Source organism: Felis catus, chromosome A2 (assembly GCF_018350175.1).
Source record: "Felis catus isolate Fca126 chromosome A2, F.catus_Fca126_mat1.0, whole genome shotgun sequence".
NCBI lineage: Eukaryota > Metazoa > Chordata > Mammalia > Carnivora > Felidae > Felis > Felis catus.
This window is the reverse complement of record NC_058369.1, coordinates 73,888,203-73,904,637: the sequence shown is the minus strand read 5'-3', so window position 1 is coordinate 73,904,637 and position 16,435 is coordinate 73,888,203. Positions and strand designations below refer to the sequence as shown.

The 16,435-nt window shown below is 39.7% G+C and overlaps 1 protein-coding gene across 3 annotated transcripts in view; it reads left to right on the top strand.

Annotated features, from left to right (window-relative positions):
- The window catches only part of SUGCT (succinyl-CoA:glutarate-CoA transferase), a 760,453-nt gene that overhangs the window by 319,031 nt on the left and 424,987 nt on the right, over window positions 1-16,435 (top strand). For all 3 annotated transcript variants that reach the window (XM_045053214.1, XM_011280299.4, XM_045053213.1), the window contains 2 exons: window positions 8,030-8,101; window positions 16,173-16,270. In XM_045053214.1, the coding sequence (XP_044909149.1) occupies window positions 8,030-8,101; window positions 16,173-16,270 (170 nt within the window). The remainder of the gene's footprint in view (window positions 1-8,029; window positions 8,102-16,172; window positions 16,271-16,435) is intronic.

Here is a 16,435-nt window from a genome sequence, read left to right as displayed (position 1 = left end):
GAAAGAGAGCAAGTCAGGGAGGGGCAGAGAGAGAGGGAGATAAAGAATCCAAAGCAGGCTCCAGGCTCCAAGCTGTCAAGCGCAGAGCCCAACGTGGGCCTCAATGCAGGGCTTGACGTGGGGCTCAATGTGGGGCTCAAACTCATGAACGAACTGTGAGATCACAACATGGGCCCAAGTTGGACACGTAACCGACTCAGCCACCCAGGTGCCCATGAATCCTTACCCTTAGCAGCAACTCGTCTATGGATCTTATGCTGTGGCCCTCCCACCCCACTGCATCTGCTTCACTTAAACAAGCAGTGAATGAAGCATTTTACATTCTGACCATCCACAGTCTCCTGTTCTTCCACCCTGCATGTACAATGACTTCCATTATTAAGTTCTTTGATTTCGTCAGGATTCCTTACCCACTGACACCTTTTCCTTTGCCCTATCACCTCTTCCTGTCTTTACCACCTTCTTCCACATCCAGATAGTCCATGGCTCATTACCCAGTAACATTCTGGCTAGTTTTCTGATTTTCCTGCACCTCTATTTTTTTTTTTTGTCATATTCGTCTGACACAACTCTAGTGAATGCAAATATCCATTTATTCTCTGTCTGTAACTGAGAGGTGATGGAGAATATCACTCAATTGGGCTTTCAACACAACTGTGTTTATCTGGTCACCTTGCTGTCCCACTCTCTTCAATGATATAATCTTCCAGTCTCATATATCCCAACCCTACTCTCAGTTGATGACCTTGCTCCTTATTCCATAAGAAAGTAGAAGCATCTAGTGGGAGCTTTCTCTGCTTCCCATCAACAAACCAACATGGGGCCTGCATTGCATCTGTGCTCATTCTGTGTGCTCAGTGCTTTGCTTATTCTTTTTCTTCACAACCAAATTTCCCAAACAGATGTTTGCACGTGACTTCCCCATTCCTGACTGTTACTTAGTCCCTGATTCACTTCAAATTTCATTTGGTCCTCATTGTGACACCAGAACAGCATTTGCTGAGGGAATGAAAGACCACCTTGGGGCATTTTTTGGTCCTCTTCTTACTCTTGTGAGTAACTCTGTTTCTGCTTGGACTTGAGATGGGGGTTGCCTTCCGACTCATCTCTTGCCTCCCCCCACTCTTTTTTTCCTACTCCATAGTCAAACTCTTTTCCTAAATGACTTCAACTATGTGATAGTTTCAGTTATAGATTATAATGAACAACTCTCAAGTTTTATCTACAGTTCAGACAAGTTCTAATCATTTGGAATTTCCACAGGAGTATCTCAAAAGCTCCTCAGAAAGCTAAATGTCCCCCGTGACATCTTGCAGTCGCTCAATCTTCAGCTCTTGACCATCACAGCCAAGTCATTACCAACTGCAGTATATTTTACCACGTAAATATTTCTTTTTTAAAGTTTTTAATTCTAGTTAATTAATGTACAGTATTACATTAGTTTCAGGTGTACGATATAGTGATTTGAAACTTCAAGACATCACCTAGTGCTTATCACAACAGGTGCACTCCTTAATCCCCATCACCTACCAAACCCATCCTCCTACCCCCTTCCCCTCTGGTAACCATCAGTTTCTTCTCTATAATTAATAGTCTATTTCTTGGTTTCTTTCTTCTCTCTCTCTCTGTTTTCCCCTTTGCTCATTTTTTTTTTCTTAAATTCCACATATGTGTGAAATCATATGGAATTTGTCTTTCTCTGATTGACTTATTTCACTTAGCATTATGCTCTCTAGCTTCATCGATGTCATTGCAAATGGCAAGATTTCATTTTTTGATGGCTGAATAGTATTCCATTGTGTATATACCACCTCTTCTATATCCATTCTCCAATCAATGGACAATTGTGCTGCTTCCATAACTTGGCTATTATAATTAATGCTGCTTTAAATATTTCTTGAATCCATTTCTTTGCATCTCTTTTGTCAGGACCCTAAACTAATACACCATCATTTAAAAAAGTTTTTTGAGATAATTGTAGATGCATTTTAAGAAATAATAGACACAGATCTTGTGTACCCTTTACTCAGTTTACTCCATCGGTAAGGAGATGTCCTTTGATAGGTAAATGGATAAATACACATCCAGACAATGGCATATTATTCCACACTAAAAAGAAATGAGCTATCAAGCCATGAAAAGGCTTGAAGGAGTCTTGAATGCATGTTACTAAGTGAAATAAGTCAAGCCAAAATACATCTGGTATGATCATACATACTGTATGATCCCAAGTATATGTAATTCTGAAAAAGGCAAACTATGGATACAGTAAAAAGATCAGTAAAAGATCAGTGGTTGCCAGGGGTTGGGAGGAGGAAAAGACAAATAGGCACGGCACAGAGGATTTTTAAGGAAGTGAAAATAGTCTGTATGATACTATGATGATGGCTACATGTCATCAGACATTTGTCCAAAACCATAGCATGCACAGCACCAAGCGTGAACTCTAATGTAAACTACAAACTTTGGATGATCAGACTGTGTCAGTGTAGGTATATCAGTTATAACAAATGTAACACACTGGTGAGAGGTGGTGATAATGGGGGAAGGCTGTGCATATATAGGGGAAGGAGGTATATGGAAAATCTCTACACTCTGTTAAATGTTTTTGTGAACCTAAATGTAAAATTTATGTTTTTTTAAAAAGGACATTGGAAGCATCCTTGTCATGATGTTGATGTTCTGTATTTTACTATATCAATATCAATATCCTGGGCTATTGCACTATAGTTTTGTAAAATGTCACCAATGGAGTAAACTGAGTGTTTTCTTCTGATCATACGTTCTCATTTCTTACAATATGGATGGGCTGAGAATTTTCCAAATTTTCAATTTCTGTTTCCTTTTTTCCTGAACGATTCTGTAAGTAATTTCTCTTTTTTCACATTGTACTATTGTTGCACCTTCATCATTTTGTTTAGAAATATTTTCAGCTTGGGAAGATACTTCAACTTGGGTGGCCCAGTTGGTTAAGCATCTGACTTCCGCTCAGGTCATGATTTCACGGTTTGTGGGTTTGAGCCCTGCATCGGGCTCTGTGCTGACAGCTTAGAGCCTGGAGCCTGCTTCAGATTCTGTGTCTCCCTTTTTCTCTGCCCCTTCCCTGCTCATTCTCTCTCTCTCTCTCTCTCTCTCTCTCTCTCTCTCTCTCTCAAAATAAATAAATAAATAAGTAAGTAAATAAATAAATAAATAAACAGGGGCACCTGGGTGGTTCAGTCGGTTAAGCATCCAACTTCAGCTCAGGTCATGATCTTGTGGTTCAATGAGTTCAAACCCCGCGTCGGGCTCTGAACTGACAGCTCAGAGTCTGGAGCCTGCTTCGGAATCTGTGGCTCCCTCTCCCTCTGCCCCTCCCTTGCTCACACTCTGTCTCTCTTTGTCTCTCAATAAACAAATAAAGGTTAAAAAAATTTTTTTAAATAAACAAATAAACATTAGAAATGTCTCCAGCTGAATACCTAATTTCCTCACTTGCAAGCTCTACCTTCCACAAAAAACTGGAGCAGGAGCCCAGTCCAGCCCAGTTCTTTGCCACTTTGTAACAAGGATTGCCTTGCCTCCAATTTCCAAATAGGAGTTCCTTATTTCCACCTGAGACCTCATCAAAATGGCCTTTCCTGCCCATATTTCTAAACATTCTGTTCAGCGTTCCTTAAGTATTCTCTAAGAAGATTGAGATGTTCTAAAGATGCTCTCTCCCCTTTTCTTTCTGAGCTCTCAACGGAATTGCCCTGAACAGTCAGTTCATAGCAATGTAGGCTTTTTCTAGCATAAACCCCAGATCTCTTCCAGTCTCTCTACCCGTTTGCCTGGCTCTAAACTGCTTGTGCACTTTTAGGTATTTGTTACAGTGGCATCCCACTCCTCAGTATCAGTTTCTTAACCCACTTGTGCTGCTATAACAGAACATGATAGTCTGTGTGGCTAAGCAACAGACATTTATTTCTCACAGTTCTCAAGGTGGGGAAGTCCAAGATCTGGGCGCTGGCAGATTTAGTTCCTGGTGGGGACCTACTTCCTGATTCACAGATGGCTATGTTCTTGTTCCTGTTAATCTTAAAAACAAAACTGTCAGTTATTTTATCAGCAATCAGCAAAAATGGCCTATTTGGGAATGACAGAGAACTACAACTTAGGACATGAAAGCTACAGCAAAACCATAGGCAAGTCCAAAAAAAAAAAAAAAAAAAAAAAAAAAAGAAGGAGAGGAATGTCATTTTATGGAGATGAAGGGGGAAGTTGGGAGAATTTGTTTTGAATGAAAGTCTATTGGAGAAAAGCAAGAGTTCTGAGTGATGATGGTCTCTCATTGGCTGAGTTGCAGGGGCAGTTGATCTCTTGTGGAGGATTAAGTGGACAAGCCACCTTTGAACCACATGGGTGTGAATGGCACGAGTCCGTGTACACTTGGAAATTTTTCAATAAGTACAGTACAGTACTGTAAATGTATCGTACTTCCTTATGACTCTCTTAATAACATTTTCTTTTCTCTGATTTACTTCATTGTAAGAATCCAGTGTATAATACACATAAGATACAGAATGTGCTAATTGACTATTCATGTTATTGCTAAGCCTCATGGTCAACAGCAGGCTATCAGTAGTTAAGTTTTGGGGCGTCAAAAGTTACACGTGGATTTTCAGCTGTATGCGTGTGTGGGTTGCCATTGTTCAAGGGTCGATCGTACATGTTTCCTGTGAGGCCTTCCTTTCCTGTTGATGACTCTTGTGTTGGGGTCTGTAATGGACAGCTATTCTTATAATTCTTATAATTGTCAATTACAAGTGATACAGCTTTTCCTTTTAGTCTCCTGACTCCACTTTAGTGACGTTTCCCTCTATTAATTTTCATACTCCTAATACCATCATATTGGGGTTAGGATTTCAACATGTGACTCTGGGACATAATTATTTACTCTTCAGCCAATACTTTGTTTTTAAGTTTTTACTTAAAATATATTTATTAAATAAACACTGTAGGAACAATAACAGGGAACAAATAAGCATTTAAAGAACTCAATCTTACCTTTATCCTTATAAATCTATTTGATGATCTTTAATTGTGTTTGGTGCTCAGCCACTATGCAGTCTTCATTTTCCTGTGATCATTAACTGGTTATCTCTGCTTAAAGTTTTGAAAGTTTTATATTGATAAAGACATATTTCATGGCATAGCTAAGGCTTAAGGAAGAAACACTTCTTCATTAATTAAAAGGGAATGAGGATCTCCAAAAACATAAACTTGCTGAGTTTTATGTCACTAATCTAAAATTTTAAAGTTTATTTATTTATTTATTTTGAGAGGGAGACAAAAAAGAGAGAGGCTGAGCAGGGGAGGGGCAGGGAGAGAGAGATCCCAAGCAGGCTCTGTACTCTCAGTGTGGAGCCTGACGTGGGGCTCAAACTCACAAACTGTGAGATCATGATCTGAGCCAAAATCAAGAGTCGGATACTTAACCAACTGAGCTACCCAGGCACCTCTAAAATTTTGAAAATCTTTTTTCACATTATACTTGGTAGCATACATTGTTACTTCATATTACTTATTCACTTCCCAACTCAGATTTTCTCCAGAAAACAAACAAACAAACAAAAAAAAACAAGCTGACAATCTGTGTATCTTCATAGTTATCAATGGTTTATTGGGGCATCTCTGTTCAAAATCCTTTGCTCCTCACTCATACCTCCATTGCAAATTCCCTTTCCATAGTTTGAGAAACACCAATGCATTGTTTATAACACAAACTTTGCTTTTGCCCTGTGAACAGGGAAGATAAACTTTTAAAATAGTTCATGTGATATCTTTTTAGTAGCATTCATTACCAAATCAAGCAAAAATGTAAATAGAATAAACCCCATTAATAATGTTTTGCCTGAGATTCATTTTAGCCATGAGTCTATTATATGGAAGCAGTTATCTGAGAGATTTATTACATTTTACGGCCATTTATTAATTGCCTAACATTCTTCAGATACCATGTTAGGTCTAGTAGGAAGAATAAAAAGAAAACATACCATCTTCCAGCTTCGGTTTCCCAGCACCAGACAACGGGACTTTCAACGATGCTGGAAATGCTCTTTATCTACGCTGATATGACAGCCATGGCTTTTGAATGTTTGACATTGTGGCTAGTGGGTCTGTGGAACTGAGCTGTTACTTACATTTTTTCTTAATAACATCTCTACTGAGATATAATTGATATATCATAATTCACTCATGTAAAGTGTACATTACAACACTCTTGGAACATTTTCATCACCCCATCAGGAAATCCAGAACTCATTAGTGGTAGTGGTCACACCCCCAAATTCTCCCCATCTTCTCAGCCCTGGGTGGTCGCCAATCTTTCTGTCTCTATGGATTTCCCTATTTTGGACGTATCATATAAATGCTATCAAAATCTGTGGTCTTTTGTGACTGGCTAATTTAATTTTAGTTTATTTAAATTTAATAGCCACATGCGGCTAATGGCTATTATAGGAAGCGAGTGAAGTGAAAGACCACATACAGATCCTGAAGGCTAAGAAGAAGATAATTCTGAGAAAGGGGAATGTGGAATACAGGTCAGAGAGATTGGAGATGAACCCAGATGGAGCCTAGTGATAAGACAGGTTCCTGGAGGAAGGGATGGTTAACAGTAGCAAATAATACAGAGGGGTCAAGAAAGAATAGTTTCAGTGTAAAGATCGGATAAAACTCCTGATGACAAAGGGCATTGGCATGTGGCGTTGGTGAAGAAGTGTACGCAGGTGGAATTTTGTATCATTCAGAGATGGAGGGAAGGAAGAAAATTTCAAGATAGCCTGAGAAGGATAACAGGATTGATAGAAATTTTGTTTTGTTGCTGTTAATATTTTTAGTGTAGACGTGAGCCTATATGTAGGCAGAAAGAAAAGGATCTAGTCGGAATGAAGAGATTAAGGATGATTGAGCAAGGTTCTGAAGGATATGAGTGAGGGTGGGACCAGGGTTTTTAGTATAGAAGCAAGCCCTGGCAAGGAAGATTGAAGTCATCTTTCTCAGAGGCAGGAGTAAGTAAAGAAAGAGTAGGTGAAAATACAGAGTAATGTTTACATAGAAAAGAAGGAAACTAAAGGAACTCATTTAAGACAGTGGGAATGAGGCCTTCTGTGGGTAAAATTTGGTTCCTCCAACCATCACTGTGATCAAATGAGGAGAAGGGAGTTCTCCAGATGCTCTGGGAGGTGAGTGTATCAATATCTTATATTCTTGTTGCTGCTCAAATGAATGTGTCTCCTAGAAGCAACAAACATTTTCAAGTACATAAAAACCACATGAGGTTCAGAGATCCACATGTGTCAATTTTCACTTAATGAAAAGTAAATTGTCCAAAAGTTTACATATGAGATCTTCAAAGATACAATGTATCAGTGTATGCATCCTCCCTTCCACCCTCCCTTCCTCCCTCCTCCCTCCCTGTTTCCTTCCTTCCTTCCTTCCTTCCTTCCTTCCTTCCTTCCTTCCTTCCTCCCTCCCTTCCTTCCTTCCTTCCTTCCTCCCTTCCTCCCTCCCTCCCTCCCATTCATTTATTTTTCTTTCAGTTTGTAGAAAACATTGCATCCTCTTGCTCTTTTCCCTCCAAGGAAAAATGGAAACAAACAAAATATAAAACTTTGGAAAAGCCCAACATTAATCCATACTATAATGAATACAGAATTTCATGTTATGCATTATAATAAAACTGTTTTAGTTTAATTTAGTATTTTCTTTATTTTTCCAAGCCGTGTTACAACAGTTAGTGGAAGAGCCAGGAAGTGTTTTGAAAATCCCAAATTAAGAAAAACAAAACAAAACAAAAAAACCAAGTATGCAAATATAAGAAAAAAATCTACTAATTAATTAATATTTAGTTAGTTAGTAATGTACTTTAGAACATGCTTTCTATATAGAAGTTTTAGAAATTAAAGCTAACTCTTATGGTATTTTCAATATATAAAGTTATATATTCATGTATCTATGTATTTGTATGTATGTATGTACTTATGTATTTATTGATTTCTTTTAGGCTTTTAAAACCAAGGATGGATATCTTGTAGTTGGAGCAGGAAATAACCAACAGTTTGCTACTGTGTGCAAGGTAATCTTGAATCACTGGGGTGGGCATATGACCCGTGCAACAACTCGTTTTGTATACAGCCAGGAAAGTTCAGTTTTGCCTAGAACAATGTTGTTAAGTCTACAGCCAACTCCAGACCCCTTGCCTTCACACCTAACAATGTGCCATTTTGATACGTACAAGTGCTCGGGACATGGTCTGAATTAGCATTCTGACTATATGTTTTTTTCAGGTTATCTGGCTGTATTTTGAAATGAATCATAGTACATAGGAACCTAAATTATCCTCAAACAGGACCTTACTACCAGTCCAATGAAAAAAAAAAAAGGAAAGAAAAAAATGCACTAAAATTTTTTTTTTAATGTTTATTTATTTTTGAGAGAAAGAGACACAGAATGTGAGGGGGAGGGACAGAGAGAGAGAGAGAGAGAGAGAGAGAGAGAGAGAGAGAGAGAGAGACACGGAATCTGAAGCAGGCTCCAGGCTCTGAGCTGTCAGCACAGAGCCCCATGTGGGGCTTGAATCCATAAACCAAACCATGAGATCATGACCTGAACCGATGTCAGATGCTTAACCGACTGAGCCACCCAGGTGCCCCCAAAACAATGCATTTTAAAGGGAATTTTATTGCCAGGATATTTTTCTTTTCTCTTTCCTTTCTTTTTTCTTTTTCTTTTTTTCTTTTTTCTTTTGTTTTTGTAATAACATGAGATCTAATTAGGCCCAAATACAGTATAATACCAAATTTATTGTATTAACCACTAGAAAACTAAAACAACTTTTCACATTAGCTTTTAATTTTGCAGAATACCTTTCTGCAAAATTCATGTTTTAAGGTGTTAGCAATTAAGGTTATATTAAAGATGTTGCTACTCATTGGGTTTAAAAAAAGGCCTTGGAATAGTTTGAGATAATTTTATATTGACACTTTTTTTATATTACACTAACTGTACACTTTTTATATTACACTTTTTTTATTTGATGTCTTTACTACTTACCTAGATTTTAGGGTTTTTTATATTTGCTTTTATTTAAGTCTTTAGGTTCCCGTTCACTTTTTCCAGTTCTAGTCCCAGAAGTATGATCTAGCTTTAAAAATATGTATTTAAGTTTTTATTTTAATTTTTCTTTCCTGTAGGGGAAAGGCCTCACCTGTTGAGGACGTTTTAATTTTTTTGCACTCCTCATACGTACCACTGTGAACTTCCGGCGTTATTAAAGATGCCCAAATATTCCTCAGAAGAACCTTCTTTATTGCAGTTAGCCTGCTAGAACCTTCTGTATTGCAGTTAACCTGCTATGCCCAAAAATTCTTTATAGTGGTGCCTCTTTTACAGGAGAGGGTAGGGAGCGCAGCTCAAAACCACAGCAAAGGGGTGGGATGTACCAGGGAGAAGGTGACAAATGGAGCTGGTTCCTATGGCAGGGAGGGCTGGAACATCTGAGGTGGGGAAGAGGGAGCTTTCATAACGGTGACTCTGAGTAAGTGTAGAGAAAATCGATTCAAACATTTGATCCAAGATCAAAGAATCTTTATTATGAACGGTCAACGTTAAAAATATGAAACATACGGAAGCCGTTGCCTGTGAAGTCATTTGCGTACTCTAGCCACAGAGATGTAAAAGCCAGTTCATTGCTATAAATGAGTACAGATTTTCTTCCTGGGCCATATGTTTTGGAGTTTTCTCTCTCCAGAAAGGGGGGCGGGGTGGGGGGGGGTAGAAATTACTGGTTGACATATTCTTCACTGTTGAAAATAACTGTACTGAGCTCTTTTTATTTTTGATTCATTACTGCTGATCAGTTTGAAACTTTTGAACTTCCTCATAAATATCCATAAGAACATTTTTTTTGGAAAAGATTTTTATTTCAAAGCAGAATATTTGCCATAAGTCTGAGTACTAAAATATGACTTACTGTGCTGGTGTGTTAGGATACGTTTGTTTAAAAGGAGACCATCAGAGGGCCTTTGAGAGTGGTACACTTGACCTTGTTTTTCCATATGTGAGTTAGGAATGATAATCCCTGTTATGAGCCCGTAAGACAATGTCTATCAAATTCTTTGAAACACTCAGAAGAAAATTTTTACGTGTCCAGGATTTTAATGCTATTTACATCACTTACTAGGCATCTTGAGTGAACATTGCAATCTGATTGATTTTTTTTTTAACCTTCATAATTATATCCTTACATGTAAACTTGCCCTATAAAACCTTTTAACCTGAGAAAAATGCTCTGATCCCTTATGCCATGTATAGTGGGTTTCTTGTAAGTATTTTTGGTTCAGATTTATCTGTTGCGAAGGGGCTTGTGATTCAAATTGACCTTATGGAAGATGAAGTTCCCAGGTTTTCACATGATGCCCATCAATTGTTCTTTTGCCAATTAAGGCCCATCATAAAAGATAGGGTGGCTCGGGTGCCTGGGTAGTTCAGTCGGTTGAATGTCAGACTTCAGCTCAAGTCATGATCTTGCAGTCCGTGAATTTGAGCCCCCCACATCAGGCTCTGTGCTGACAGCTCACAGCCTAGAGTCTGCTATGGCTTCTGTGTCTCCCTCTCTCTCTGCCCCTTCCTCACTCATGCTCTCTCTCTCTCTCTCTCTCTCTCTCTCTCTCAAAAAATAAACAAACATCAAAAAAAAAAAAAAAAAAAAAAAAGATAGGGAGGCTCTACCTCCTAGGGAGTAATACAGCAGTATTGTCTGTGATGAATGAGTAGAATTTACTTGGGCCTAATCTCTTTCCAAAATTGAAATAGATCTACTGGTTGACTAATACTTCTGGGGCAGGGGGTCCTATTAAGGAGCTCTTATTGTCAGGAATTAGGGTGAGAACAAGAGCAATTGGGTTCAAGGCTTGGGGTTCAGAAAATCTTCCTGCATATAAACCGAACCTTGGCTTAGAACAAATCCCATTTTATGTCTCTTAACGTGATACAGAAGAGTAGGCAACATGAGCATATGTAAGCTATTTTAAGCTGATTGATGCCAACACTAATGGGTATTCCTATTTGAAGTACATTGACATCCTTTCAAAAGTCATTTAGACTGAAAGTTTCTTTTATTGGAGGCAATATGCATTGGTTCTCAACTCTAGCATGCATAGGAAATCTCCTTGAGCTTCATACCCAAAGATTTTGACTTAGTGTGTCTGAGGTGGGGTATGGGAAACTTCAATTTCAGTAAGCGTTGTAGCTGATTTTGGAGCAGGTGGTTTGAGGACGTTATAGCATAGTTCTAAGGCATACTGTGAGTCTTGGAGCTAGTCAGGTGACCTCTGGCAAGATGCTTAATCTTTGTTAAGCATCTGTGTTCTCATGACAAAATGAAGATTATAATACATGACTATGCTAATATATAAATTTTGGGATTTTGCAAGAGTTAGATTGGATAAGTAAAATAGTCTGTCTAGTCCTGACTCACAGTATGCACTTAATAAGTGGTCTCTATAAAAATTACATTTGTAGGGGGGGGCATCTGGGTGACTCAGTCGGTTAAGCAACCAACTCTTGATTTCAGCTCAGGTCATGATCTCTTTGTGAGATTGAGCCTCCTGTAGGGCTCTGTATGGACAGCACGAAGCCTGCTTGGGATTCTCTCTCTCCCTCTCTCTCTGTCCCTCCCCCCCCCCCCACTTGCTGTCTCTCTCTCTGTGTCTCTCTTTCTCTCTCTCTCTGTCTCTCAAAATAAATAAATCTTAAAAAATTGGGTTTGGAGAATCTGGTTCTGGTTAAGATAAAGTAAGCACACTTCTCCCTATCTCTTCCATTGAACGCAGTGATAAAACCTGGATAGAATGCACGGAGCCATCTATGAGAGGGTGTAAGAGGGCTCTGAGAAGTAAGTAGTAGGAGGAGAATTGGGGAAGAACACCAGAATTTAAAGTATCTCTAAGGCAGCAGTAAGTTTCTGTGCAATGACTTCCTTATACAGTGGAGCCTGAAACTTGGAAGTAGGCACTAGGAAACAGAGCTGAGCCCTACGAGATGCCCTTTCTTCCTAGAGTGAGGACCACAAAAGTGAGCTCTAATAGCAGAGAGAGTGTGGAAATCCTCCGTCTTTTCTCCCTCTCCATTTTCTCACGCCCCACCCCACAAACAACCCCTGTAATGGCATCAGCAGATGAACAGGAACTAAAACTGAGGAAGGAGAACTTTCCTCTTTATCTCTGAGCAGTGATCCCCCAGAAAGAGGGGTGAATCCCTGTTGCCTTTTTCTCTCCCCCCACTGCTTGGCCTCCACCCTGCAAGTCTGCTGGGGAGTAGGCTACCTAAGGGGGAGCCCCAGGGAACTGGAAAGAGACTGCAGAGAGGCAGGAGCTGTGGAAAGCAATCCTTGAAGTTGTTGGTGAACCCCTCACTCACCTCTGAGCCGCACATACACTGATCTGGTGCTAACCAGCACCCCAGAGGAGTTGAGGACTGAGTTAAGGAACAGATGACTGCCCAGGTGGCAGCATGACCGTTAAGTAGGGCACATGTGGGACAGATTCGAATAGCACTGCATGCGCTCAGAACTCCACTACCTCTAGAACCAAAGCACACCAAAGGTGGGTTGTGGGACTCACAGCCTGGACCTCACCAGGTCAACTGCTTGCTAAACACAATAACAACAAGATTTTTCTGTAGGATTTAAACAAGACCCAGAGGCTCATAATATAATATTTAAAACGTCCAGGATACAATCCAAAATTACTCAGCATATGCAGAGCCAGAGCTTGCATGAGAAAAGACAGTCAATAAATGCCAATGCCAAGATGACACAGATGTTGGAATTAATTTACAAAGGCTTTAAAACAGCTATTATAAAAATGCTCCGATAGGCATCACAGACTTTGTGGAAATAAATGGAAAAATAGAAATGTCCCGCAAAGAAATAGAAGATATGAAGAAGAACCAACTAGAAATTCTAGGATGGAAAAATACAGCCACCAAATAAAAAAAAAAAAAAGCATCTCCTCACTGGGTGAGCCCAATAACACAATGGGGATGACAGAGGAAACTAGTCATGGAACTCGAAGATAGATAAGTAGAAATCATTCAGTCTGAACCACAGAGAAAGAAAAAAAGAGTCTCCTCCCCAAAAGTCTATGCTGAAAAAATATTTGAAGATGTAATTGCTGAAAACTTCCCAAATTTGGCAAAAGACAAAAACCTACAGATTTAATAATTTCAGCGAACCCCAAATAGGATCAACCCCAATAAATCCATGCACAAACACACCCAAGACTACCCGCTGAAAAGGAAAGACCAAGGCAGATGTTTTGAAAGCACCCAGAGAAAAATGATATATTACCTGTGGGGGGACACGGACTCAATTGACTGCAGAGTTTTCGTAAGAACCTGGGAGCCCAGAGAGAAGTGGCACAGAGGTGTCCACCCTGAACTCTATATCCAGTAGAAATATTCTCAGAAAATGAAGGTTAATTAAAGACATTCTCCCTCCCTGTCTCCCGGCCTTCCTCTTTCCCATCCTTCTCTTTTGAACAAACCCATACTTCATTATTTCTTTTGGGGGAAAATGCACCTCGTTGGAATGCTTCCCACGGATTTAGTGCTCAAGATGTCAGGCACTTTCACTGGCATGGCTTCATTCTGTCCCAGGCAACACTGCTTCGAGCACATAAGGAATGGTTGTGATCACAGCACCCGGAACGAAGCGGTCTCTCTAGGAACATTTTGAATGGCAGCGTGGCTGAACACAGAACGATAATTATTGTGACCCACTGTTTCGTATCAACTTTCAAATAGAAAAGAAGTCTAATATGGGGCGCCTGGGTGGCGCAGTCGGTTAAGCGTCCGACTTCAGCCAGGTCACGATCTCGCGGTCCGTGAGTTCGAGCCCCGCGTCAGGCTCTGGGCTGATGGCTCAGAGCCTGGAACCTGTTTCCCATTCTGTGTCTCCCTCTCTCTCTGCCCCTCCCCCGTTCATGCTCTGTGTCTCTCTGTCCCAAAAATAAATAAAAAACGTTGAAAAAAAAATAAAAATAAAATTAAAAAAAATAAAAAAAAAAAAGAAAAGAGGTCTAATATGTCAAGTTTAGAGAAGGACAAATGAGGATATCCTGGTTCCCATTGAGTAAAATCACTGAGTGGTTTTTTTGTTTTTTTGTTTTTTTAACATTTATTCAGTTTTTGAGAGACAGAGCATGAGGGGGGAGGGACAAAGAGAGAGGGAGACACAGAATCCAAAGCAGGCTCCAGGCTCTGAGCTGTCAGTACAGAGTCCAATGTGGGGCTCTAACCCACAAACTTTGAGACCATGACTTGAGCCAAAGTCAGATGCTCAACTGACTGAGCCACCCAGGCGCCCCACTGAGTGTTTTTTATTTTATTTTTTTAATGTAGCTTATACTATTTCTGGGTGAGGCTAGATTTACAGATTTAACCTGTGATTTGGTGAAGGCACTTGCTTTTTCTTGAAATGACTTATTCATTCTTGGGGAGGGAATGGGTTTCCATTCCTGGACAAGGCTGGAGGCCATTCTGGGATCAGGTGTGGTGACAGGAAGGGTTTGAGAAAGGACGCTCTATGTGGTGTCGCTTTTTAAACTCTGGGAGAGTAAGCCTGTCTTTATTATTCCTAAAGGAAATGAATAAGTGAACCATGCAAAAGAGAAATGACACCGTGGAGATGCTCTCTTTACTCCAGGGAACCTTCTTCACTTCTCTGTCCTTTGTGAGATGATTAATGGATTGATTTTATTTAAACTGTGGGAAACAAATGAAACCATTAAATGTTTATATTTAAAGCAAATACATTACTAGAGGTAGTGAAGCTTTCTGTGGGCCACATGGCCTGCCCGGAACCCATAAATGCTCCTTCTGACTTTCCAACACAACTGCCAAACACTGCCTCCACACATTCTTTATAAAACTTCTTTTCCATTCCAAATCCACTTGGTACTTTCATTACGGTCTTGTTAAAATTGCAAGATGTCCGAAGGGACTTGCAAGATAGATTTCCCTTTATTGAGGAGGAGCAAAAGAGGAAGTGTATAAAAGCATTTCTATTTGTTATTCCTTCAGGGAGACATATTAAAGAAAAATAGTGACACTTCTATAGGAAGAATATCTTTTAATTTGACATTATTTTAATGGTGAGCATTTGGGGCAAATGTATATGCTTTTCCTCTATTTTAGCACCTTGTACAACATCCTGGATTGGACTTCTGGGACAGATAATATTATTTTATTTACATGTGGAACAAATAAGTGAATGTACCTACAAGATATATGTTGATCATGGGCTTTGTGAAAGTGCAGACAAGTACTTATGATATTGGTTCTCAGAATTAGGTCCGTTTTATCCAGTTTTGTATCTCTCTACTTACTCTCTCCAGACAAGCTTATGATGGGGATCTGATAACTCTTTCTATGCTCCTGTTTGTAGGTACCTACACAAATGTAGCAAAAACTTCTCATAAATGACAAACTCAGTCACAACATTACCCGTATTAAAAAAATTTTTTGTACCGTTTATTCATTTTTGAGAGACAGAGAGACAGAGAGTGAGTGGGGGAGGGGCAGAGAGAGAGGGAGACACAGAATCCGTAGCAGGATCCAGGCTCCGAGCTGGCAGCACAGTCTGACATGGGGTTTGAACTCACTGACCGTGAGAATACAACCTGAGCCGAAGTCAGATGCTCAACTTACTGAGCCACTCAGGCCCCTCAACATTACCCATCTTGATTGCATGATCCTTCCCTCAATATTCCTTTGCTGTTCTATATGCTTTTGTCTGGAAGCATAAAGGTCAGCAAAGGATGGTGTTGGGAAGGGTGTGGTAGTCGCTGAACACTTGCACTCACAGGCAGGTACCCCCCAAATCGTGAATTATACATTAAGATTATTTTTCCTGGGGGTGCCTGGGTGGCTCAGTCGCTTAAGCATCAGACTCTTGATTTCCTCTCAGGTCATGATCTCAGGGTTCATGAGTTCAAACCCTGAGTCAGGCTCTGTGCTGACAGCACAGACACTGCTTGGGATTCTCTCTCTCCTTCTCTTTCTCTCTCTGTCCCTCCACCTCCCTCTTGCTCTTTCAAAAGTAAGTAAATAAATAAATGTTAAAAAACATTATTTTTCCCTTTTAGATCTTGAATTTGCCTGAACTGATTGATGACTCCAAGTATAAAACTAACCACCTTCGGGTACAGAATAGAAAAGAGCTTATCAAAATACTATCGGCACGGTAAGCTTGGATCTACTGTGTGTACACTTAAGAATTAATGTCATTAGCATTTACCTGGGTTTTTTTTTGTTTGTTTGTTTTTTGGTGTCCTTTTTTGCCTTATTTAAATTAACTTGTATTTCTTTAACATTTCACAAAGCTGGTTAGTGGAAAGATATTTCAAAG